The 25,685-nt window shown below is 44.9% G+C and overlaps 1 protein-coding gene and 1 long non-coding RNA gene across 5 annotated transcripts in view; one reads left to right on the forward strand and one right to left on the reverse strand.

The window, feature by feature from the left end:
- The first annotated feature begins 3,256 nt into the window (after positions 1-3,256).
- On the forward strand, positions 3,257-14,368 carry LOC149348902 (uncharacterized). Of its 3 annotated transcripts, XR_016282532.1 has the most exons (4): positions 3,257-3,709; positions 4,385-4,474; positions 7,791-7,843; positions 13,911-14,368. It is a non-coding gene; the product is annotated as an uncharacterized LOC149348902 (long non-coding RNA). The 3 variants fall into 3 exon arrangements; XR_016282534.1 differs by lacking the exon at positions 7,791-7,843; XR_016282533.1 differs by lacking the exon at positions 3,257-3,709 and having other exon boundaries at positions 4,068-4,474.
- A 1,458-nt stretch (positions 14,369-15,826) lies between these two features.
- The window catches only part of LOC149348903 (sodium/calcium exchanger Calx-like), a 70,402-nt gene continuing 60,543 nt past the window's right edge, over positions 15,827-25,685 (reverse strand). For both annotated transcript variants that reach the window (XM_089541024.1, XM_089541025.1), the window contains exons 9-13: positions 24,780-25,018; positions 23,291-23,629; positions 22,418-22,596; positions 20,535-20,864; positions 15,827-17,917 (exon numbers count right to left, since the gene is read on the reverse strand). In XM_089541024.1, the coding sequence (XP_089397150.1) occupies positions 17,687-17,917; positions 20,535-20,864; positions 22,418-22,596; positions 23,291-23,629; positions 24,780-25,018 (1,318 nt within the window). In that variant the 3' untranslated portion in view covers positions 15,827-17,686. The remainder of the gene's footprint in view (positions 17,918-20,534; positions 20,865-22,417; positions 22,597-23,290; positions 23,630-24,779; positions 25,019-25,685) is intronic.

The raw sequence follows: 25,685 nt of genomic DNA on the forward strand, positions 1-25,685 counted from the left end.
TGAACAAACGTGATTTGAGGTTCCTTGATATGCTCTTTATTTTGTCCCATAAGGTTTACAGCGCGACACTTAATGCACACAAGCACACCATTCAAAAGCTGCGTGTTGAACGCTGGAAAGACACGGTAAAAAACCAGTCGCGGCAGAAAGCGCTTTCAGTGTACGAGTACATATTCGCCCACCACAGCACTGCGGTTACATAAACTTACAATGTAAATAGGCCGGTATCTCTCTTTTCACCCGCTTTGCATGTGTAAATAGGATGATTGCTTTGCAGATGCGATGAGCGGAATACATGAAAAAGTGAAATTAGAGCAGAATGAATGACCGGACTGTTATCACTTAAAGCATCTAGCTGCCATCGAGTTTTATAGATGTTGTGAACAATCTCAATAGACCACACGCAATATCTTATGGGCCGTTTTAGACGTATGAGCCGTATCACTTAAAACAGCTGCTATCGATTTTTATAGATGCTCTGAACAATTTCAATACCTCTGCAAATTGCAAATTCTTATCACTTAATATAGCTACCATTTATAGATGCTGTGAACAACCCCAGTAGACCACACGCCAAATCGTATGGGCCCTTTTAAACATTTGGGTTGTATCACTTAATATAGCTACCATAAATTTATTTTTATAGATCCTCTAAACAGTCTCATTGACCACACAAAAATTCTTTCGGGCCGTTTTAATCTCGGTCGGCCAAGCACAATCATTTAGAGAGACATGGGGAAATCAGTGCAAAAAAGATAATTCCTACGTTCCCCATGTCCAACGCGTCTGTTCAGAATAAGAAATTTTCCTTCAGAAATCCGGTGCAGAGGTTATCCAGTTCAATGCAAAAGTGAGCCGATCATCATGTGAGCCTCGATTACAAATATAAATCATCTCCGAAGCCAGGAGCGTAGCTACACTGTAAAAAATTTCACACCTTTAAAGGGAACGAACTGACTAACACACCCTCGCACCCGACAAAATAGGAGTTTCTGTTACTCGTGCACCCGTCCTGCACCCGTCTGCAACCTAGCATTTCAGGGGCGGGTGCATATGGTCAAAATACCCGCCAGTGCAGGCAAGGGTGTTCCTTTAAAAAATGTAAAGCTGGCTTCACCTCAGTTAAGCATGCCGGACTAATTGGGGAAGGGAACTGTAAAAAACATAAAATATAGCTGTAGCTCGTGCGTTTTATGGGACAAAATGTGTTGGCGTGGTTACTGTGACAACAACACGTGCACGTGTGAAGCAGTAACATGCGTTTTCGGCATTTTATCCACGTTTCACTGATGCATCGACGCGATTGTTAAGGCAACATTCCACATGGCGATCCCAACTTAACTAATTATGAAGGCAGTACAAACGCTCTGACGGGGGCGATAGTATGCGCTTTTGAGGATTGCACTTTGAGCATGGTTTACATCTTTCGCACCCGAGAACATACATGCAGCGGCGAGAAAAATATTGGTTCACTCGCAGCTGAAAAAAAAAAAAAGTTATTGATTTTATTACGGCCGCCGCGCCGCTGCGGAAAGTGCTGACGCACTGTCAAGCCGCTGCTAAGAGCGGCGGCCGTTCACTTCGCCACGGTCAGCGGGCACACTCAGTTTCCATGCTCAGTTTGCTCGAAAACGCCGTTGAGAGCGTTGCAATTTGGTAGCGCACGAGCGTAGTCGCGTGGTATCTTTTCATATTTCGCGGGCTTTCTTTAGATGCCGGAAAAAAGGACCCCGTAGGAGATACGATGCTACAATAAACTGTATTCGTTGTTTATAAACCTGCTCTACAACCTAACGTAATGGTCTTGGCACTAAAGTGAATATATGAAAAATTGCATAATTCATCTTAGTTAATTAATTAAGCGCAATACAAAATATTCTGAGGAGCGCCACATGATGGCGAACAATGCATCGTTTGTTTCAGCTGGCTGCGGTGTACCGCTTTTTTTAAATCCTTGGTTCAAGTTACGTGAAACACCCTGCATATTTTTCAAACGGAGTACTATCAGCGCGAAATCATTCTACTTTACGCACGAAACTACGCGCAAAAAACAAGACCAAAATTAGCAATTTCTTGAAGTAACCTCTGTGTCAACTGGAAGAAAGGTAATGATGGAGACCTGAAGTTAATTAGGGTCCCAGAAGAGCTTGAGAAGCTCAAAGAGCAAAGGGAAGAAAACAAAAATTTTATTTTGCCCCGACGTACGTAGCTCTCCAAAACTGAGCGAGTAGCAGAAGGTACCTGTGCAAACCCATTATACAAAAAAGTTAAATGCTGCGGTATACAGCGTTTAATGTCTGAAAGCTAAACCTGAGCTATCGGAGACACCGTAGTGGAGGACTCCATACCATTTTCGGCAATCGTGGGTCCTTTAACCTGCACTGACATTCGCACAACACACGGACAATTTAGGCATTTAGTGCTTCCAGTTTCCGTTCTGGACAAACTAGCGAACATCGTCTACGCACAGCAGCGCACAGGACAGAGAACATGAGCTAGAACGTTTAGAACCTTAAGCGAACATTTCGATCCTCCCGCTGATCTCGTAACAGGCGCGCCGCGAGTGGAAGCTCGCTGTGCGGGCCCATGAGAGCGCCAAGGGAGCTGAAGGTCTACTGGACCGCAGAAAAATCTGTCGCGATCAGACCTTGCAGTCGGCATTCGGCCTTATGTGTTGCTCTCAATCACCGCTGCGTTTTGTTAATTAATTTAAGTTTATGAAGAGCAATGCCACAGGCCTTGGAGCATTATGCCTATCCATCATAACATAGCGCCCTCCCGCTCATCTTCTACCTCTCTGAGCCTCCTCACCACGAATGCCCTGGCACCGTCCCTGTGCGGCCCTTCGAAGGTGTCGCTTGACGGTGGGTGTGCCGTCCCAAAATATGCTACGCCGTGACTGCCATACATTTCATGCTCCCTCCACTTTCGACGACGATATAGGCTACACTTTTTTATATATATTTCGCCACCATCGAAATGCAGCCGCTGGAGTGAACGTAAAAAGAAAGAAACGGCAAGGGGGCCAATTCATGGTAACTTTTGAATACGAAGAAATATATCTAATTTAATCACTTCGCATTTTCCGTAACTGGTAACGGTTGGCAATCGTTGCGTATGCTGTTCCGATGATGCAAATACATTCTAGCTTCCGTACGCACTGTAAAAAACCCAATAAACTGAATTCAAAACTGAAAGTGAAACTGAAAGTGAAACTACATTTCCGCCGCTAGGCGGCCATTGGTACCGTCGGGCCTTTGTTGATTTTTTCCTGCCTGTTGCGTACGGTGTGGCGTCGGTCGTGGTGTGCGGATTTCAGCAGTTGACGTGAACTGCGCTTTCGACCGCGTTTTTCGAGGTACCGTGTTGAACTGAAGTGTTTTTTGTGCATATATAACTGGAGTAGTGCGTAGGTTCGTTCACTGCTGTCCAAGTACTCGTATCTCACGTATCGGAACAGAAGCAGCCTTTGGAGGCTCTGCCGAATGCGTTTCTTTGTTGTAGATTGGCAGAAAGGCCGGCGCTCGCTCACGGTTTAAAGGTTTGATATCAGAAATCACGGGCGAAGTTATAATGTGCGCTGTTTATGCACCAGAATGCATTTTGTAATGTAGAAACGACTGAAGTCGGCGTTAATGAAAAACTAGCGTTGCCGTTACTTGGAGACGCACTTCATCAGCTCGGCACGACTACACACCTGCCTCGAATGGTAAGCAATACTATGTCTTCATGCATGCTGGTTTGCATTATTCAAAGCATATTTTATGGAAGAGCGGCCTCAAGACTTGCCGCTTCTAGTACCAAAGTGCCAAGATCTGCAGACAGGCAGCTCTTTCCATGTATCCAGGAAGAGAAGCAGCACTGAACAGAGTTCGCCGAGAATGATTCTACTCAGAGCTGTTTTTGTTTTGACGAAACGAATGTTACAGAGTACTGCCTCATGCTACTTAAGAGCTCTAGTATGTGTGTTCTGTCCAATTTAAAGCCGTTTAACGCTATTTCGTCAAATTCCTTGTCCTACGTTTTATCTGCACGTGGTAATTTTTCTGCCCGTGCGTAAGGTCTATTCCGTATCTGTGCGTAAAATGCGTTGCGTCAGCGTGACGTCTGAGATAAGCTTTCAATTTTGTGTGCTGCAGGCGCTGACCACTGATCGTTTGTGCATCAGGCCATGTTTTTGTATAAATTTGTTGACGCTGCTATCTATTTTGGTTTTTAATTGTTTTTAGAACGGCATCCAGATTAAAGAATCCAGTGCTGTGCCAGCTAGGTATATTTAGCTTGCTTTTTCAAGTTTTTAAAAGCTTCATTGTTTGGCCGTAGTGACCTAATTTCTGAATTTTGGCGGCCTCTAATCGTGATGGTATTAAATGGATGTCTGCAGGGGTAACATCTACATCCACATGGGAGTCCACAGCCACAGCTTGCACCTTGTTGCCGCTGGGAAATATTCACGAGCAGTATGGAAGCAAAGGTGTGTTCTAGTTCTTGCTGCAAGCTTCTTTTTATGTTGTATGCTAGGTTCTTTTTTGGGCCATTTTCCCTTCTTTCCTTCATCAGGCTGCTTCATGAAACAGGGTACATAGCCTAACCATGCCCTCATTTATTTGTACATCCTTGCTAGTTCGTTGTCAGCATGGGGTTATTGCAAACCAGTTTGAGTGTCGTTAAACGTAGTTTTCTCGTCATCATCATCATCCTGATTACACCCACTGCAGGGCAAAGGCAGTCCTTTGCCAGCTGCGGCTACCATATCCCTGCGAACTTGGTACTAGCATTTGGTGATAAAAAGTGCGCTACCACATAATGTCTTAATCTCCTCCTCTCAAAAAGTATGTGTTCACAAGCAGGAGAAGTACACAGTCCTGTGTACTTCTGCTTGTGAACGCGTCCTTTCCGCGAGTGTCTCACAATTTGAAAAGAATAGGAGCTAGGCCTGGTGTGCGAGTAGTATTCTCTGCTCCAAGCAAATTGCAATATCTCCGCAAGAGTGTCAACCGTGAAGGGTTGCCACCTGCAGAATGCGAAAAGAACCGAGAATTCTCTTATGTACAAGTGCCCCAAAAATGTGGCGCACAGAAGTGAGCTATCCCGCGGAACGTGCTCTATCAGTCAAACAGGACATGCCTAAACGACTGTCTGAGCGAACACAAGAGCCCCTTAAAACCACCTCCTGAAAGCAATATGGTCAAATATTGGCTGTCGTGTGAAAACTGCACCTCTGCTTTCAGCCGTACAACCATACTGTACACGCATAAGGACCAGCACACGCGGGAGATTGTTGTTGATGCGTTTTATCCGTCAGGAGCAAGACAAATGCATCTGCAAACATTCTGTTGTGCTCAGATGCAAAGAACTATACTTCGTCTCACAAGATGTTTGCAGCACTACGGAAGGTAGAGCTCTCTCGTCCAATCAGGACTGCAGAAACGCGGAAAATAGTCCCTCGAATATTTGAGGAGCGTGTGACTATTAATCAAAACAATAAGCATTGCAACTAAAAACATGGTTTGGACAGGTATATTTAAATGGTAGGGAGTGTTTCAATCACTGGTGATATTACCAGACAAAGCCCGTACGGACACAGCTCTGCGGAGTCCTGCTGCGAGGTAGTGATGCGTTGCCACTTTCCAACATGGCGTCGGTCGAGTCTGTTGTGTCTCCTGTGTGCTCTACATCGACAGTGCGCTATTTCCCCAAGCAGGCGAAGCAGGTGGCTTCGCGACAACAGAGGAACTGATCAGAACAGGTTGCGACAAAAAAAAAAAGTGGGGCTAGTCCCTTTGGAACGGGCGTCCGCCTGTCCAAAAACAAACCAAAATAGAATAAAAAGACATCAAGTGCCACCTGCTAGAGGTAGAAAGAAGCCACCTGGACATCAGGTGGATTGAGCCACAGGCGCGTAGGAACACACTAATTTAGTGCGCGCCATCCTGATTGGACGAGAGAGCTCTACCTTTCGTAGTGCTGCAAACATCTTGTGAGACGGAGTATAGGCTACCTCAGCAGCTTAGACGGCAGGGTAACAGTTTCTTCTACATTTTTAAACATTTTTTTTTGTTTTTATTCGCCAGCATTTTTGCCTTTCGCAGTCAATCTTTAATGCAGTGCCACATGTTTTGCAAGCTGGCAAACTGTCGCGAAAAAAAATGCTGTTTATACTCTTTTTTCACCTGTTTATTGTGTGGCAGCAATTAAGATCGTCAGTCTTGAGTCAGCGCCTAGTCTGTCTTGTTCTTTCATACCATTATAGTCATGCTGTGCCCTTCATGCTGACAAACATGTACCGACTAGCTCAAGAAAGTAACCTTTTACATTGTTGAGCCATTTTACCCATGCATTCGCATGGTTTGAATGAATGACCATTCAGGTTGCTATTGCATATCTTTGGAACCGAACAAGCTTAAATTTTGCAAGCTTACCAAGCTCTTAGGATGCTTATGTTTGTTATTACCTGCATTAAGTCTCCTTTCCTGCTCACGTCTACAGAGGGCAAAATGCTAGACTCATTATATTGCGGGGACTATATTTGGTAGACTGGCAGGAACAATACCACCATCCAAGTGCGTAGGGGAGTGGGAGTTCTCAGTGTCACGGTTATACATCTGCACAATGTAAAGATTCAGATTGGTGTCCTCGTTGTAACTTGTAATTGTAATTTTTCTAGTGTTACAGAAGCCTCTTACAGCCCAGCCAATTTATTGACCTATATGGAAGCTGCTATATGCCTGGTGATAAGTAGGCTGTGTATTGTGTTGCTGTGCAATACTGAATAAGGTGATTCCACGCCACGTTATCCAGACTTTTGTACTCGACTGCACTTGATTTCCTACAGAAACAAAAAAATCATGGCTTATTTTATTACCATGACAAAGATTTTTAAAGCATGTTCTTGGCAGAAAAAAAGAAGTTTCGTGTCGTGGCCACAGTCTTATGTTTACAAGCAATACCAAAGCTAAGTCTTACAAAAAACTTGTTAAAAATAAACGCTTTATGCATGACTGAAACTTTTTCATATAAGTAAAGGACGTGCTTTTATATCCAATAAATTGGACTCATGTATAAAACATGAAAGAAGGTACAAAAATATTGGAAATTGATATTTTTTATTCAATTTATGTTCTCATAACAGTCATTTCAACTATTTTTCTGGGTTATCCAAAAGGCAAAGAATGTGATAAAAGTGTTTCAGAGATGAAAAAAATGCAAGACATGTCAGTCAGCTGAAAAAAAATATTTTTGAGGCATATTCAGCCGCCAGTGGCTCAGTGAGGTTGGCCTCATTTATTTTCTAATGGCTGTGACATTTCTAAAATTTTAATTGGAGCAATTTTCGTTTTAGGCGTGAAAATAATTTCGCAATTTGAGTCTACCTTCAACCCCAGCATTGCTGGCTGCTTGCTCGACACTGCGGTGCACGCTAGAGCCGGCATCAAGGAGACACAAAGCTTCGCTGCACGGTGCTCCATGTGGATGCTCCTCAAATTTTGGTTTTGACATGTCTGCTGGCATGTTCGCTCACATTTTGTCAGTTTGAACTCGAGCATGACTTAAGTCCAGCGTGCACCATTGAGAGAGATAAAAAAGGCTTGATGTGGTGAAAAATGCTTATTTTAATGGTAGCACTCTTGTAAACCGCCTAGTGAGTTAACCTTTGTTTTCTTGAATCATTTGTTGGAGCACCCAGATAGCTACGACACTCTTAATGGTTTTCTCCGCCCATGTAAACAGCTTATAGAGGATCAGTATTTAACCTTTCAATGGCCTCTGAATGCTTTCTGTTGCTGCAGGGGGCCTCACACTTCCACCAATGCCGTCACAAGCGCTCTTCCCATGTGATCAGGTGAAAAAGTCCATTCCACTGAAAAGTTTAAATAATTTTCATGGTAGTAGAGGTTTTAACTCTGATTGGTCACACCACAAACAGTGCTTCCCTGTGTCGAGGAACGAGAGCCGTTCTGCCATGTGGCCCCTTCCTTCATTTTTACTTTTTGTAAATCTATCCTTCAGCAGATTTCTTTATTGCCGAAGCTGGTGGCATCGAAGACCAGCACACCATTGTATTCGTGCAGCGGAGTGCTGGTTTTGTGTAATTTACAGCTGGTGGAAAAGTGTGCTGGAGTGAAAAGGAAGCACTGAGCAGTGTCGATGTTGAACGCAGGGACTCAACTTGTAAGATTGTTTTCTCGCTTAAAACAAAAAAAGAGCCCCAAATAAACTAAAAATAAATGCCATTAAATGATACTGTTTAAATTTCTATCTTTCATAATTTAGTTAAGATCACCTCATTATGTAGTAGACTACTGAATATGTCACAAAAAGCAAATTCTCTCAACTTTAGAATCCTTTCGCTGTCTTGCCTTACATGTTTTGCTCTCTGAAACATTTTTATCACCTTTGCCTTCTCGACAGCTTAGAAAATAGAATAACTACTCTGAGAACATGAAATTTGATAAAAGATTTCAAATTTTTATATTTTGTACTTATTACATGTTTTATTTAAAACAAAATAAGTTCAATTTACTGCATTGGATATGGAATACCTTTAATTTATATAACAGAAACTTCATAGTCCTGCGTAAGAACGTTTCTTTTTATAAATTTTTTTGCAAGGTTAGGTTTGGCTATCACTTTCAAACATGAAATGGCGGCCACGACGGGGAAAAATTACTCCGCCTAAAACAAGCTGGGATAATGTTTGCCTAGGTAATGCAATAAGCCATGAATTTTTTTAAAGAAATAGAAGATTCAGTGCTAAGCCTGGAACAGTTGGCATGGAATGACCCAATGGCATATAAATGCCAACTGTGCGCTGATTTGAAGAAGCCTTTATAATATTTTTGTAGCTCAATTAATATTGCAGTGTAGGTTGAATGCAATTTTTTCTGCTTGCATAATTGGAATGGTTCCATATCATGTCGTTTATTTCGCATCTTGTATGCAAACTTGTATTGCATTGCCAATATTTTTTGCTGCTAGCATTCACCCCATGTGAATACTGTTGCTCCTGAGCAGCATACTCAACTGATCCACTGGAATGGTATCACTGTGTGTACCTTTGGTAAATTTCTGGGAAAAATGTATTCATTCACCTGGCTGCTTCGTAGTTTCATGTTTCATATGTAATGACAGATGAAATGCGGATCTGTCCTAAGGATGAATGTGGCCATTTGTTAACACCATTTTACAGTAGTGATATTTGCAAGATGATCAATTCTATTTATCTACTTTGTACTTTTGTTCACTACATGGTGCATGTATGCCTCTAAGAAAGGAAACGCGAACCAGAAAGGAAACAGCTTGGAACCCCTTGTGGTCTTTTTCCAGATGTAGACTTCATCTCTTAATATGTGATAGTATATTAGTCTAGGCAAAGCAGCGTGCAGGGTAACAGGGCACTGACAGGAACACACAGGTACTGCGCTGACTAACAATTGAGGAATTTATCGCTTTGCTCACTATAAATACAGGAAATATGATCCAAAATACAAAAGAAGGAAAGTCATGGAATCATCATTTGGTCAAATCTGTTGGGCTTATTTATCCAGATAGTCAATTTCTTTTTTCGTTGGCGTTAGTGATGATGTGCTTCCATAGGTTGAACAATTCTTATGTGTCATGCACGTCTCTTATATCTCGGCATGAGCTGTTAATCATATTTCCTAAGAATTTTACATCATCGAAAGTGGGGGGTGCACTCACAGTTCGACACATGTCTTGCTAGTTTGCTACTGTATCCTGTCTCAGTATTGCCGACTTGTTCTATTAGACAAATGTTGACACGCTGACCTTATTTCCCAACATACGACGCTCCGCATGAGAGAGGGATCTCGTAAGCGAAGCCACAGTCGCATGTTGTGAATTTGTTTCGGTGCTTCATCTTGTGTTGGCCCGTTGCATACTACGTTCAGCTACTTTCTGCAAAAAAAGCAAATGAATCCATCGCAAAGAACTTCCGCAAGCTGCAAAAGAAGGTTAAGCGCCAAACAGTGAAGAACGAAACCTAAAAACTTGTGTCAAGCCAACAACTTGTCCAAATTAGTGCTGGCTATGACGAAAAGTGATGGCCTATGCCTGAATGTCTTCGCTATTGCAAAAACACGGAACAATAACTGGCCTTTCAGAGTAATTGTCGCTGAACAAGGATCAAGTAAGGAACCCTTGGGGCAGTATCTGCAAGAATTGCTCTCCTTGTTCACCGTGGGAGACCTCTTCCTGGTGAAGAAGCCAGAAGTGTCTGCATTCCTCTCGAACAGCTGTACAGAAGAGTTGTCATCTCATTCTGATCAAGGACTAAGACTGCACGCTGCTAAATGCTGCCTTGTTTGAGACGATAACAGAAGGCATTAATTCAGTGGGAGCAGTACAATTCCAGAACCTGTGCAGAATTAATGCGGATAGATTCCTCTAGTTGCTAACCATCTACTTCCGTTCTACCTATGTAAAGTTTAATGATGTGTGCATACAGTGGCAGGGAGTATGCACCAGTTCCAGCGTTGCACTAATTCTCATTGTGCAGCTAGCCTGTCAAGATAGCCAACTATTAAAAAGCTGTGCATGGCGCCAGTTTGATAATGACCTTCCGATTTGTGGATGACTTCTTAGTAACCCACAAGCTTCATTACCAAGGGTAACACAAAGTCATTGTTGACATCTTCAAGACCTCCTCCAAAGTTCTTGCTAACTTTGAGCTGACCAAAGAAATGCCACTGGAGGTACAGCTTCCCGATCTATGGCTGTACTTTGTAGAGACCCATATGTGCTTGCGTTACTTCCCAAGGTCGAAAAAAAGGCTGTTGCTACTGGCGCACTGAAAAATATCCTAAATAGCTCGTGTATTGACCGTCAGCAAGAATTCCTTGAGGCCCACCTGACATGGCTACCTGAAGCTGATTTCCCAGATGACCTCATCTGCAGCCTTGGCTTCAGGATAAAGAAATTTGCCTGTCTACCTGTAAAAGGCTTCAGAAAGAATGGAACGTAGCTGTCATAGCATATTACTATGGGGTTTAGCTCAGCAGCAGGCGCGACGGGTTGCACTCAGAAGGCACCCCAAACCAAGTCACTCCGAGCGCTAGCTGCAGCGTGCCTGTTGTCGTCAACTGCCCAGTGTCAAAACAACGTCCTCTTCGCCTTGCAACTTGCACTGTAGCACTACCCCCTCCGCCTCGCGGAAGGAAGCACAGCCCCTGGGCGCCCTAAGGTGGTGTGAATGGTAGGGCTTAAGACAGGTGACGTGCACGAGCTTTGTGGAGTGGGCCGAGGGAACAGTGCGGGAGTGCAGGGACGTGATTTCATAGGTCACATTGCTCAGTTGCCTGAAGAGAAGACGCGGTAAGGACCCGCGTAACGAGGCAGCAGCTTCTCACCCAGGCCCACATGGTACGCAGGGAGCCAGGGGAGTACGTGGAAGCCGGGAGGGTAGTGGGCAACACGGTGATTAAGGTCATAGGTGCATGGTATCAGCCACGCACTAAAGAAAGTGGTCAGGCAGGCTGGTGTGAACTTAGTATGCAACACGCCCAGCTAGGGTGCTTCAAAGACAGCCTGGTATAAAAGAAGGCTGTCAAATCCACAGCATGCGACAGTGACTTAGGCACCTTGTTTACTAAGTTCACACCAGCTCGCCTGACCACTTTCTCTTGCGCGTGGCTGATACCATGCACATATGCCGTCACAGCTAACTTCCGTTCTTTCTGAAGCCTCGTTGGGGTGGATCAGCAAATTTTTTTCATTATCTTCAAGCCAAGGCTGCAGACGAGGTCATCCGGGAAACCAGCTTCAGGTAACTATGTTAGTTGGGCCTCAACGCTTTCCTGCTGACAGTCAATAACAATCTGTTTGAGACATTTTTTAGTGTGCCAGTAGCAACAGTCTTTTTTTCGACTGTGGGACATAACACCAGTACATATGGGCCTCTGATGTGCAGCCATAGATCGAGAAGCTGTACCTCCAGCAAGGACTTCGGAGAAGGTCTTGAATATGTGAACAATGCCGTTGTGTTGCCCTTGTTTATGAAGCTTGTGGATTACTAGGAAGTCGTCCAAAAATCGGGAGGTCATTATCAAATTGGTGATAAGCAAAGCTTTTAATAGTTCGCTATCTTGACAGGCTAGCAGGACAATGAGAATTAGTGCAACGCAGGAACTGGTGCATAATCCTTGCCATTGTATGTGCAGATAATTAAACTAAAATAACAGACGGCTAGCAACTCGAGGAATCTATCAGCATTAATTCTGCATTGGTTCTGGAATCATGCTGCTCCCATTGAATCAATGCCTTCTCTTACCGTCTCAAACAAGGTGGAATGTGGCAGCGTGTAATGTTAGTCCTTGATGACAATGAGAAGACACTCCTTCTGGACGGCTGTTCAAGAGGAATGTGGACACTTCTGGCTTCTTTACCAGGAAAAGGTCTTCTATGGTGAGCTAGGAGAGCAATTCTTGCAGATACTGCCCTAAGGGTTGCTGCCACGATCCTTGTTCAGAGACAATTACTCTGAAAGGCCAGTTATCGTTCCGTGTTTTTGCCATAAAGAAGGCATTCAGGCATAGGCCCTCACTCTTCTTCACAACCAGCCCTAGTTTGGTCAAGTTGTTGGCTTGACCTTCTTTTGCAGCTTGTGGAAGTTCTTTTCAGTGGCTTCATTTGCTTTTTCATAGAAAGTAGCTGAATGTAGTACGCAATGCTCCTAGCAAAGGTGCTTCAAAAACAGCCCAGCGTAAGACGAAGCACAGAAACAAATTCACGACATGCGACAGTGGCTTAGTTTACAAGATCTATCCGCCACGCGGAGCGTCCTGTGTTGGGAAATAAGGTCAGCGTGTTAACATTTATCTAATGCAACATATCGGCAATACTGAGAAAGGATATCGTAGCAAGCTACCAAGACACATATCGGACTGTGAGTGTCTATCACACTTTCGACAATGTAAAATTCTGAGGAAATGCAAGAGATGTGTATGGTACATAAGAATTGTTCAACCTGTTTAAGCACATCATCACTAACTCTAAGGAAAAAGAAATTGACTACCTGGATAAACAATCACGACAGATTTGACAAAATGACGATTCCATGACTTTCCTTCTTTGTAATTTGGATGATGCTTTCTGTATTCATTGCAAACTAAACAATGAATTCCTCAGTTATCACTGCACCTGTCTTGTCTGTGTCGTGTTATCCTGCGTGGTTTTGCAAAGATTCATGCACCAACTGGCCCAGCTCCTTTTCTTGTAGTAGTTTAGTGGCCTTGTGCAAATCTTTCTTGATGGATTTTTGAGTTTACTGGCTGCAGACATGGGAGATATGTTAACTTAGCACTGTTGCCTGCCTTTCAAGATGTCACTTGCTTGATATAATAATGAATGCATGCTTTGCATTAGTTGCAGCTGACCACTCTCATGGAAGGGGTTGTGTTGCTGACTTTGATCAGATACTGTGCTTTCTGTTGTTACAGTGAATTTTGCACATTACTTGTTGTTCGGTTTATTTTAAAGCATTTTCAAGTGCGCTATTTTCGTCTTTGTTGTCATGGTGTTTTGTGCCTTTTATAGTCAGTTTACCCTCCAGACAGGCCAGTGGTTTGCACTAGCTTGTAGCAGTTCGTGCAGAATTAATTGCATAACCTGACCACCTTCGTTCCATTTCATAACATCTAGCTTTTTAGCTAAAACATTGTTTGTATAATGCCGTTTAGAGCAATTTTCTCTAAACCACAGTGGCCTCTTTGGAATGTTTCAAAAAATAACAGCTGGTGCTTGCTCGCCACATGGGCAGATTTTCTTCTTTCTGTTAGCGTTAGCATGCATAATAAAACACATTGTTAATGAGCAATATGTTGGAATTTATCAGCAACATTGAACAGTGTAAACTGGTATGAAATATTTTACTGTTTTTGTCTAAAATGCAGACTCGCACCATGTATGCTGTTCACCGAAGACAATCCTGAGGTGGCTGAGAACCTGTTCGTCGAGGGAGGATGGCTACTCAGCAGGCTTACCACTGCGGCTCACTCCACAACTGCGCCATAATGTTAGGAATATGGGTGTTCAGCATAAGTTGCCTTTAGTTTGCTTTTTGCTTATTCCTGGGAGTTAGCGTCACAGTTCAAGCCTTCTTCAGGCTGGTATATAAGGCTGCACAAGCATGAATTTTTCATTGTTTGCTCTGAAAAAATTGGGAGGTAGAGTAAGTGCTATGGAACCTTATTCTTGCAGCACCATAAACCCAATAAAAGCAGGTATGGTGCTGTTGTACCTTAAAATTTTTAGTTCTTTGGATGGCAGTAAGGAATTCATTGGAGAAGCTTCTTGTGCCTTGTTTTATGGATGTGTTTTGTTCATAATAAAAATTTTCCACATTTCTGCAGTTTTGTGATTTGTTTGTAAATAAACGTTTTAGGTGCAGACCGCCTGTTTACTGCTATGAAGAGCTCCACTAATACAGGTATATTGCATTACTTAGGCAGTATAATGGTAAATTTAAAGAACGCTTAAGAAAAGTAATAAAAGTGGGAACAAATTATGAACCCATTGCATGCTTTTTTCCTGAAGGGTGTAGGGGTGTAAGAAGCGTAAAACGCCTGTGGCTCGGTGGTAAAGTGTGTGATACACCTCAACACCTTTGGGTCAAGTTTTATCATTTTCGGGCTGGTTCTTTCCTGAAACACCCCACCTTTAAGATGTATTGAAGTCACAAAACTCCTTTCTGGGCCGGGTGCAAGGGTGCGAGTTATAGACACCTGGAAACTCTTTTAAAGGTGTTTTATTTTTTACAGTGTAGGGGCACACAATCCAACTACGAGGAATTGGTTTACATTACTTCCCACTTCTAAGTCAGGTTTGCATCACTGTTCTTCGATCGCCCTTGTAAGACAGTCACCTTCAGACTGTTGCAAACTGCATACTCTGTCTGAAAAATATCCACGATGACAGCAGATCAAACATCCCAATGAACACTGAAACGCCACTGGACGTCCGCAGGACGCCCCAAACGTCCGCAGGACGTTCAAGGGAGTTTTCAGTGCCCACTGGGATGTCTACTAAAGAATGATGAGTCGAGCGCTCACAACCCTGTGAACCCACTTTCAGGGCTTCAATTCCACTTCAATAAGCCAGCGAGCTCAAAAGCTTAGTGAAAAAGTTCGCGAAAATGCATACGCAACGTCTGTGGTGATATTAGGCACGACTAAAGCTAAATGAATTCGAGAAGAAGCAAGCTTTCTGTGGGACTTAAATATTTATCACGCGCAACAGTTGGTAGTGGACGTTTCACAAAGTTTGATACATTCGAAAATCACATAAGCTACATAACATGAGGTGAGGGACAACTCAGTGACTCGTTTTTTCGGTGGTGCTGTCATGATTTAACAGCTACTTGATTTGATCTCGTTGGCCCGCAATTCAAAAGCATAAGATACTCGCTTACGTGATCGACAAATCGACAGATATTAAGTAACGATTAACAAACGACACTGTCGCTTGCCAGTACACGAACAAAAAATGAGGAAAATTGCGATTTGTACGTAGTACGGAGAGGCGCAGTATTACAAAGAAAAAAATTCGTACGGTATAAGGAACTCTAAATCTTCCCAAGATCACTGTTCTGTTAAAATAAATCAGTCCAAGGTATTCTTTGGCTATGCCTTATTCACCAGTACACAGAGTGCTCCACTTTTTATGGATCCTCAGTAATAACGTTCCGAACTGCGTACCCCATTAACAGCACGTGGTCACAACAAATTGATAACCTAATGTATCCGTTAGAATATAGCGCTGCTGATGTTTTTAAAAATAAAAAAAAAATACGATTTGAATGCGGAACATATCGGACGTGTTTTTAACGACATTTATTGGTGACAGGACATCCTATACCCTAGCAAATGCGGAATAGGTATACATCGCACCTGTTAATATTATTACCGGTGTTTCACATTATCATACTGAGCCTTGCCGTAATACAGAGGTGTAGTGCGATCACCTGGGCGAAACAATAACACAGTATGCAAGAACAGAACTGATGATAAGCGAAAGGTGATAACAAAATAGTATTTACATGATGAAGTTTTGTGATAAATTATGCACGACGAGTACCCTGAACCATGGTAAAGCCTGCGAGAGGAAAATGGACGTTTCTTTTCCTCAGCACACATTAAAGTTTACAAGGTTATAACTTACTAAGCATACGTTTACGACTATGGTGGCATCAAGGCGGAGACGGCAGTACTGGTTACGGAGATGCATCTAAATTGTTTCAGTTATCTTATATATATTGGCAATGGTTTTGAGTATGGCGTACACCAACGCAAATGGTATCATGCGGCATTCGGCAAACTCGACAACTCGAGCGTTTGATGAATCGTTAGAAAGTTACTCGACATATTGAGGGTTCTTCACCTGCACTGATCGAGGGTACTAAATACGAAATCCGGAAAATGTTTTCGGTGTTGAAACAGGCAAGCAGACACGCTAAGCGTCTGTGGACGCGCTAAATGCTTCACGTACAACAAGAAATCTCTCGTAAAGCTCACAGGAGCCCCTTCATGAGTCGAAGGCCTGGATGTGTTGAAAAGTTCCTACAGATTTTGTTCGCATTGCTCAGGCGTAGTACATCTCCATTCAGCACCGTTCAAGTGCAAACCGACGTGCTTACTCTCAACAATATCCAGCGTTGCCAACAGAAGCATTCTAACACCCAGTTACCCAGTCACACACTGAAGGTCACGGAACTACTTGGTCCATGCGCCGGATGTGAAGAGCGCCTGGAGGACTCATCTGTCCCTGCATCCGTGGACAGAGCAGCAAATGCAGAAGGCTTCCCTCTTTCTTAAGGGAGCGTTTCCTTCACACAGAACGCTGCACAGTAAACGAGTAGGGCACCATGATAACTGTAGACTCAAGTGGCGCCATCTGTTCTGAGCGCTGCGAAGCAACGAGCACGTCATGATGGCGATGGGAGTGAGAGGGAAGAAAGAGGAAAGGCGGTGCTCCGGTTGGCTTCCCTACAGTACGGGAAGGGAAAGAAGGGTGTAAAGAGGAAGGAGGGAGGAGCAGGATGATATAATGAGTGACGCTATGAGTTCGAAGCAGAGATCGACAACATCGCGGTGTAACGCAGTCGTTCTCCTACAGGGCTTCCTTCTCCGGGACAGATTTCAATCTCCCCCCCCCCTCCTTTCACCCAAGGACGGCACCCATTCTAACGTTGTCACAGGCCATCGCCATTGAATCACGTGACCTCAAAGGACACGCTCAATACTATTCATAACGCCCTCCCCGGATAATCTCGCATCAGCGAGCAGGTCTTCGCGACAGTTTTATACCCCAACTGCGACACCAAAAGCGACGCCAGCATCAATGCCGTTTACCACTTGGAAAGTCCTGTAATAGCTACGGTTGATTGTTTTTTCTCTGCCAAATGGGGTTGTAACTGTTTCAGAAAGAGAGCAACAAAGTAGCCTGCGACTCGCTGTTTTCTGCTCAACAGCTGCACGGTTTTTCTGAAAAACCTGAATAAAGAACAGCTGCAGAACCCCGCTGATAGGTGGCGCCACAGAAGATCAGAGGACGTACTGGCCCCTCGTGTGCTAGCCTCCGAAAAAAATCGCTGCATGTTATGCCCGGGATTTGAAACGCGCTGTAGCGACTGGTATACGCTCAAAGAGCGCTGTGTGGTCAGTCAGCTTCCTCAGATGTGTTTGTACGCCTTGAGCGCCGACAGGAGGATGTAGAGGATCCACAGGAAGACCATGAAGAGGGCGCTGACGATCGCCTGGGCCCGAGGTCCCCCCAGTTCGGCCTTCCCGAAGAAGGGCAGCATCCTCCGCATCATGAGCAGCGCGATGCAGGTGATGGAGGTGGCGCAGTAGATGCCCACACTGAAGCCCAGGGACCCGGACGGCACACTGAATTCAGCCTCCTGCGTTGCAATGCGTCAAGGTGAGATTGTGCAATGCCAATTGAAAAAACAATGTTATATGCTGTATTAAAACATGAATGTTATATGTTGCGCTAGATCACTTCAACAATCATGTATTGGTGCTGTGGAAATCTCGTGTTAACAAAGTTTATTATTATTAACAATCATCATTAATATTGCGATGAAAAAGTAAAGGTTGTTCGTCGTTCCTCAAGGGGCTTAGTGCTGGGTGCAAGTCCGTCTTAAGACGCGTCCTCACTGCTTATACATTATAAACCTGAATTACGCCATAAGGGAGAATAAATGGAGTAAACAGTCCTTTAGCGAACTCCTTTTTAGGGTCAGGGTAGTCCCAGGGTACTACCCTGACCCTAAAAAGGAGTTCGCTAAAGGACTTCCCAGGGTACGCCACCGCGGTGGCTCAGTGGTTATGGTGCTCGGCTGCTGACCCGAAAGATGCGGGTTCGGTCCCGGCCGCGGAGGCTAGAATTTCTTTGGAGGAGAAATTCTAGAGGCCCGTGTATTGTGCGATGTCAGTGCACGTTAAAGAACCCCAGGTGTTCGAAATTTCCGGAGCCCTTCACTACGGCGTCTCTCATAGCCTGAGTCGCTTTGGGACGTTAAACCCCATAAACCACCCAAACCAACCAGTCCCAGGGTACATTTCGATCAATAAATATACGGAATGCTTACTATTGGCAAAATTAGCATACTCCCACCTCAAACTTTAGTAACTTCAAGCAGTTAAAGTCACGCAGGTAAGTGTCCCCCAGGGTGCATAACCTACGTTAAAAGGTGGATTTCAAGTACTTTTCAGCGCCTAATTTTAAGAACTCTGCAAAACCTCATTTTTATCACTATGTACTGCGGCCAGTGGTCCACCTATTCACTTTATAACGTACCGCCACTCTTTCTTTCTTTTTTGCTTATGGTTCGAACCCCGTTCACCAGCTCATTGACGATGCACAGAGGAGGCTGGACATTCACACTCACTGTGCTACCGTAGCAGTTTACGTGTCCGCTGATTCTCAAAGCGCGAACAGAAGGCACCATGATCTCACAGCGCAAGAAACGTTAGGCCGCCGGGTGTTCTGTACCCTGTACCCTTCAACGAACACGCACAAAAAAAGAACTATGACAAGCTGGAGGTGAATGCATTTACCGAAGCTTGTGGTAAAGCTCGCTTTGCATCAAATACTAGCTGGATCAGTATGAGCCTCATAATACACTGGACGCTGAATTTTGTTTCTTTTGAATGTTTTATGTTCGCTGCTAAATGATATCATCCTTGTTCGGTGACGTCATCATTGTAGTGTGATACATTTATTCCTTATCCAATGGGCCTTTCCTACTATCTTTAATGTGGCGTTATTTTCTTTTATGCATGTTCAGCAAGTCGTCTAGTAGACTATGTTGTTTGTATCCTGTATCCTCCTAAGATAATGTCCAATAGTAAGCCCCGAAAATCTAGACAAGCGCTTCTAGTTTGTGCTGCCAACACCATGCACTGCAAGGCGCTGAAAATAAAAAAATTACCACGAGAATTAGAATCTATGCTTCACCTTGGTTTACTATGTCTGTGAAACTTAGTCGGTGGAAGTGCTAGAGCCATTTTGCAAGTCAAATTCTGCAGCACTTAAGAGTACGGCATGAGTGAAAAGGAGTTGTGAAAAGATGTAAATGACGTTTCGGCTTCCGCACAATAAGCCTTATTTACTCAGCGAAAAAAGCTTAAGTGCGTCACAGTGCACTTCAGCTTCGTGTTCTGGGCTTTTATCGCTTAGTGAATAAGGCTTTCGTGTAGAAGCCGAAGCGTCATTTACATCTTTTCACAACTCCCTTTTGGTCGGCGTTGTTCCTTCATTTCACTTATGTATCCGCTACTCGACGAGACGATACTTCATCAAACCTTAGACTTCATGTAGGCCACAGTATCAACTTCTTCGCACACTGCGCTCTCTCTTAATTTACTTTTAATTACAAATTACATTATTCCCATTGAGTTACGCGTCGTTCGTTACTGACGATAGACAGATGGTAGTAGTTGGTGATGTCCAGGAAAGCAAAAGTAACGCGATAGAGGCCTGTTGTTGTTGTTGACCTCTGCAGACACGGCACATACTCACGCGGGGTAATCGGCCAGAGTTCGGTGATAAATGCCAAGCAAAATCGTATAGGCGATTGCGAGGAAAACAAAAGCATGAGGCGTATAAATGTAGGATAGTGAAATGATAGAGAAAAACGACAGAAAAAAATGATATAGGCCTAGTTTTGTCTCAGGATGGTTGAGACAGCAGCTTACTGCTTTTTGTGAACTAATGCAACATCCCTACAAGGACACATGAATTGTAAAGAGCTACACCTCGTTATAACGAATTGGTTTATAACGAAGTAATGGATATAACGAAGGAATGACGATTCCCCTGGAAGCTCGGTCAGCACGGGCTATAACGAAGCTACGGCTATAACGAAGTAATCTCCGGGCCCTTTCAACTTCTTTATAACAGGGCTAAAATGTATATCACCACCACCATCACCATCAGGAAAGCTGGGCATGTGGCTGTGTATGTACTATGTAAATTTCAGTCAAACTGAAACCACCACACATACTACGCACCTTGTACTGCCAGTAGGCTGCCGCCATCACCCAGGGCAGACCCAGGCCGAGAAAGACGTTGACGGAGTTGCTGCCGGTCACGTTGCCGATGGCGTTGTCGGCGTACTTCTCCGAGCGGGCGGCCCCCCGCGAGGCGAACAGGTCCGGCAGCGAGGTGCCCAGCGCGACGAACGTGATGGCCGTCACGGTGTCCTCCAGCCCCACAAGACACCCGAAGATGCCGGCCAGGTCGCCGATGATGGCCGTCAGCAGGCCGATGGCGCCCAGGGACACGAAGAACGTCAGCCAACCGCCCATGAAGCCCGTCGGGGGAACCAGGGAGAAGATGACCTGCGGGGCGGTTCACGTTAATGGCGATCACATCTACGGTCATAGTAATGGCACGGCCGCTCAATGGAGACGCACTTGGTGCGCTCTCCATTGAGTGGCCGTGGTAATGGGTTGATTTTGGTTGTGCAAGAGCCAGGTAGGGCCAAAGAACGCTGAAGAGTATGTCGAGATGAGTCTAAGACAATGTACAGTAATAAAACTAAAAGTTGCAAAGGACCACAGCTGTGGTTTAGCTGTTTGAGCATCCGCCTTGTATAGTTGTGCCGCCACCAGATTCCCACCAGTTTTCTAATAAGTGCAAGCTTTCCCCTGGCCTGGTACTCAGATTTTTGTGGTAAATGTTTGGAAAAACTGACTTCTGGTCCTAACTCGCGGAGATGAAGAAACACGTTAAACCTGTCCCAATCTGCCCTTTCGCCATTATGATCTGATCATCATCGCCATCATCAAAAGGTGAAAAGGACACTATGGTGCATTTAAAAGTTTCATGGCCTGTACTTATAAAAGAAGTGCGGATAATAGTCCGCAAAACTAATAACTCCCGAACGTTAAATGGCATCACTTGCAGCCACGACGTGCAGAAGTGCAACGTTCCACTTCAGCATGTAACAAGAACTTGCTTACAAGCGCCTCTTTGCTCGCTGTAATATGTTCGTCTTTTACAGGCAACAGCAGGCGGCACGCAAGTCATCTGAAGATGCGAACAGCGTCTGTCTTAAAATAAGAAGCTGTACTGGAGGCATTGTGATTATCATCGCCATTAAAGTGATCGCTCGGAGTAAGTAACGAAAGAAGGCGTCAGAATTCAGGCTTTAATGTGCCCATTTATTCAGTTAGATATGGAAATGGGTACTAGGATGTGTCTGCATGATAGTACTAAGAAAGCGTCGGGAGAGCTGTTTGTAATTATGTTAATGTTTGTTCAGCAGAAGACGCATTTATTTCTGAAAAAAAAAAGAAATTGTATTTTACAATGAATCATTTTTCCTCTCCACTTAACTCAAACTGATCACGTCAATGATTAAAAGGACTCCATGATCACTGACTCTTGTATGACAGTGCAGCCTAGCCTCAGAGATCAGTAGTTAATTAAAAGGGGGTGACGTCACCGTAGTTCACTCGTGGAAGAAGCCTGTGGCGGTGATACCTGTGCTTGATTTTTTTCCGTAAAAATGAAAAACACGTCGTAGAAAAACGACAGAATTGTGCCCAAAATACGACAGCATGCTTCGTCGTAAACAGGACCTTCTGTAGTAATGTAGTTTTTTGTAGTTATTTCGCTACAACAGCGGACAGCATAATCCTACCGAACATTCTGTTGCTTCAACAAAGGCATCTGTTGTCACCACAAGATCACATTTAGAAATACTACAGAAATCTATTGTGACCACAGAAAATTTCATTTTGGTTTTTACTATAGGCCTAGTTCACAAAAGCAACCCAGCTGTAATAAGAACACAGTACCTTGCCAGCACAGGCTAAGTGCGATTTGTACTCGCTGCTTTTTTAAACACCGGGAGGCTAAAAGTGCAACAAGATTGACGCCTTCTCACCTTCCATCCGAAAGTGATAAAGTGCATGACGTAGTCGACGGCCTCTGCGTTATCGATGTCTCCTCCGTTCACATTCATGGCATCCTTGATTTGGCCCACCCAGTCAGCCGAGTGCAGCCGGAATTTGTCCACGTTGGTGTTGGTCATCAGCATGAGCCGATTCACGATGTTGGTGAACTCTGCGACCGGAAAAGACGTGAACTACGTTTCACACGGGCTTCACTCATGCCTTAAAGACAACATTAGTGCCCCAAACAAGAAGCCATTTATACCTTTGGAAGCGCGAAACGCAACCCACTCACCATCCAGCAATGGAGCTGTAACTTGACTTGTAGGTTTACCTTCGAACATTGTAATCATTATCCGTTTCTTATACTTGCCCGCCATGCGTCAAGAATGTTACGTGGTGGCGCTGATATTTTACGAGACCTATTTGACACCAATTCTTCACACGCCGCCATAGTGATATGGTTGGAAATCCTGTGAATGTTTAGACTTCCGCTGGAGCAGTGAGTTATAACTCTGAGTTGGCGACCTCTATCTCCATGCTAAATCAGGAGCTCATGGCGCCATCTGGGAGATGTCCCAAGCAGCACCTGTAATCGGCCCAGTGTTGCAATGAATGGTTTCACTTTGGGCCATTGTCGGACCGGCCTTTGCACATACGTCTCCTATATTGGGCTGATTAATTGTGCTGCTTGGGGTCCAAGACAGCCACTATCCGGTCATCCTGACAGTGTCCCAATTACTTCTTGGACTGTCAGCTAATCAGTGTCAGGTACCACAGTTGCAATAGGACGTACAAGACATCACATGAAGTGTACTGTAAAGTTAACATGCCATTCAATACATAACAAAAAAAAAGAATCGCACCTTCGTCGCTGGTGATGGTGACTGTGGTCTTGGTGATGTGTCCCAGACCGGAGCCCGGCGAGGCGTCGAACAGCTCCACCTCGAAGTGCTCGTCCTTCTCGGCCTCGAAGTCATCCACGATCGGTATCTCGATGTTCTTGACTGTCTCGCCGTGCTCGAAGACCAGCTTGCCCTCTCCCCCGTGGAAGTCCTCGCCCTCCTTGGCCGTCTGGCTGCGCGTGCGCCAGTGGACGTAGGCGGTCCCATCGGCCCCCTTGGTGCGCACCACGGCCACCTGCGCGTTGCCCACGCTCTCCCGCACCAGCAGACCGCGCCGACGGAACTCGAAGATGCCGGGCTCTGCGCCAGAGAAGACGTAACGGGTTAGTCCACACAAGGCAGTGCAGAGGGCAGTACAGAAGGTAGTACAGAAGGCAATGCAAAAGGCAGTACAGAAGGCAATGCAAAAGGCAGTACAGAAGGCAGTGCAGAAGGCAGTACAGAAGGCAGTGCAGAAGGCAGTACAGAATGCAGTGCAGAAGGCAGTACAGAATGCAGTGCAGAAGGCAGTACGGAAGGCAGTACGGAAGGCAGTACGGAAGGCAGTACGGAAGGCAGTACGGAAGGCAGTACGGAAGGCAGTACGGAAGGCAGTACGGAAGGCAGTGCAGAAGGCAGTGCAGTAGACAGTGCAGAAGGTAGTGCAGAAGGTAGTGCAGAAGGTAGTGCAGAAGGTAGTGCAGAAGACAGAAAAAGGCAGTAAAGGTTTGAGTTAACTCATAGTGCAGCAACAGTGCACAAAATGACCATGACCACAAGTTTTCGTGTTTTAAGGCATCCGCCATCATTGCAGTACGATTGTTAAGATGGTGTGAAGAAATGATGCAAGCATAGGAAATCTGGACAAACGCTTCTAGTTTGCAGTGCTGCCACCATGCGTGGAGTGGCGCTGTACTCGCAAAATCACAGCAGGAATTTCGAATATTCAGTGCATTTGAATCGATTTTCTATGGCAGTCGGAAATGGTCTGAGCGTGAAAGGCATTTTATAGGTCATACTTTACAGCGAGGAAAAAGGGACAGCCACGATAATCACGACGTTCCCACAGAACCTTTTATGTACAAGTTTAAAATATTCCCACTAAATTACGTGGTGTTTGATAATGGCGGCCAAAGGAGGTGCTTGTTACTGACATCCAGCGATTAAAACATCGGCGGTTGAAAAGCAGATAGGTGACATAACGTTAGAAGAGCAAGACTGAACACGTATTTAAAGAAAATAGCGAATTTTAAAGCCAATTTACAACAGAGTTAAATAAAAAATAAGAAAAAAAAAAGCCGAGCATGGTGGCAACTTCCACCACCCCATATCAAAGGGGACGCTCCTTTCTCCCATCCATCCATTGAGGAGAGCTGGGCACAATGCACTCTATAAAGCGTACAGTCTGCAGGCCTGTGGCATTCGCAGGTAGGCGCGCAAAGCAATACTGTGCTTCTGGCAACGTGCTCACGGTCGTCGTCAATGATTGTGACCTCCATGACGGACTTCCGGCCCAGGGCCACTTCGGCTCCGTCCCCTCCGGCGGGCAGCGACAGCCGCAGGAAGAACGTCTCGTCCGGCTCCCACTGGTTGTCGTCCACGATCTGCACCGTGACGCGGCGCTGGGTCTCGCCGGGCTGGAAGAGCACCATCTGCCGGAGCTCCATGTAGTCCTCGCCCGCCAGGGCCGTGCCGTCGATGGTCTCGACCCTGAAGTCAAGCAGCGGTGGCGCATAGGAAGGCGTTTTCCAAGGGACGTAGCGACAACTGTCGAGATCAAGACTGAGAAAGAACTTAAGAAATCCGGACACCAATGCTGAGAAAATTGTTCAAGCTTGCTTTTCCCAGGAATAATTTTGTGATAAGGCAGCTGTTGCCTTATCTTGATGACCGTCGTTTTGCAATGGTGTGCACAACTATCGCTTTCCTCACTATCGTGATATCAGCCAAGTTGAGCCCGCATAGAGGCCAAAACCTCTTAACTCACTAACTGGACTTTACCATGTTCGCCGCCAACCGCGGGCACACTATCCGATCAACTTTCCTAACTATACTTCCCGCATCCAATTGTTTACCATTAAAGAACACCATGCTTAACTGTTCTGTACATAACTGTTGACTTCACCTTTTTCCTAACAACCAATAAGATGTGCTTATTAGGACACCAGCTCCCTTCAAGCTCTCTTAGTAGCACCTCGTGAGGTCTTTAAGCGAAGTCGTTGTTGCAAATGATTCGCAATTTTTTTTCAGTTCAAGCAAGTTCTAACAGCTGCGGATGGCAGTTAGAAGGAGTTGGGTGGGGGGTTGCTTACAGCTGACTGAGCACTGCCAAGACAACAGAGGAAGGGGGGGGGGGGGGGGATGAACTTCATTTCGG

Source organism: Amblyomma mixtum, chromosome 4, assembly GCF_055824585.1.
Source record: "Amblyomma mixtum isolate Tamu chromosome 4, ASM5582458v1, whole genome shotgun sequence".
Taxonomy (NCBI): Eukaryota; Metazoa; Arthropoda; class Arachnida; order Ixodida; family Ixodidae; genus Amblyomma; species Amblyomma mixtum.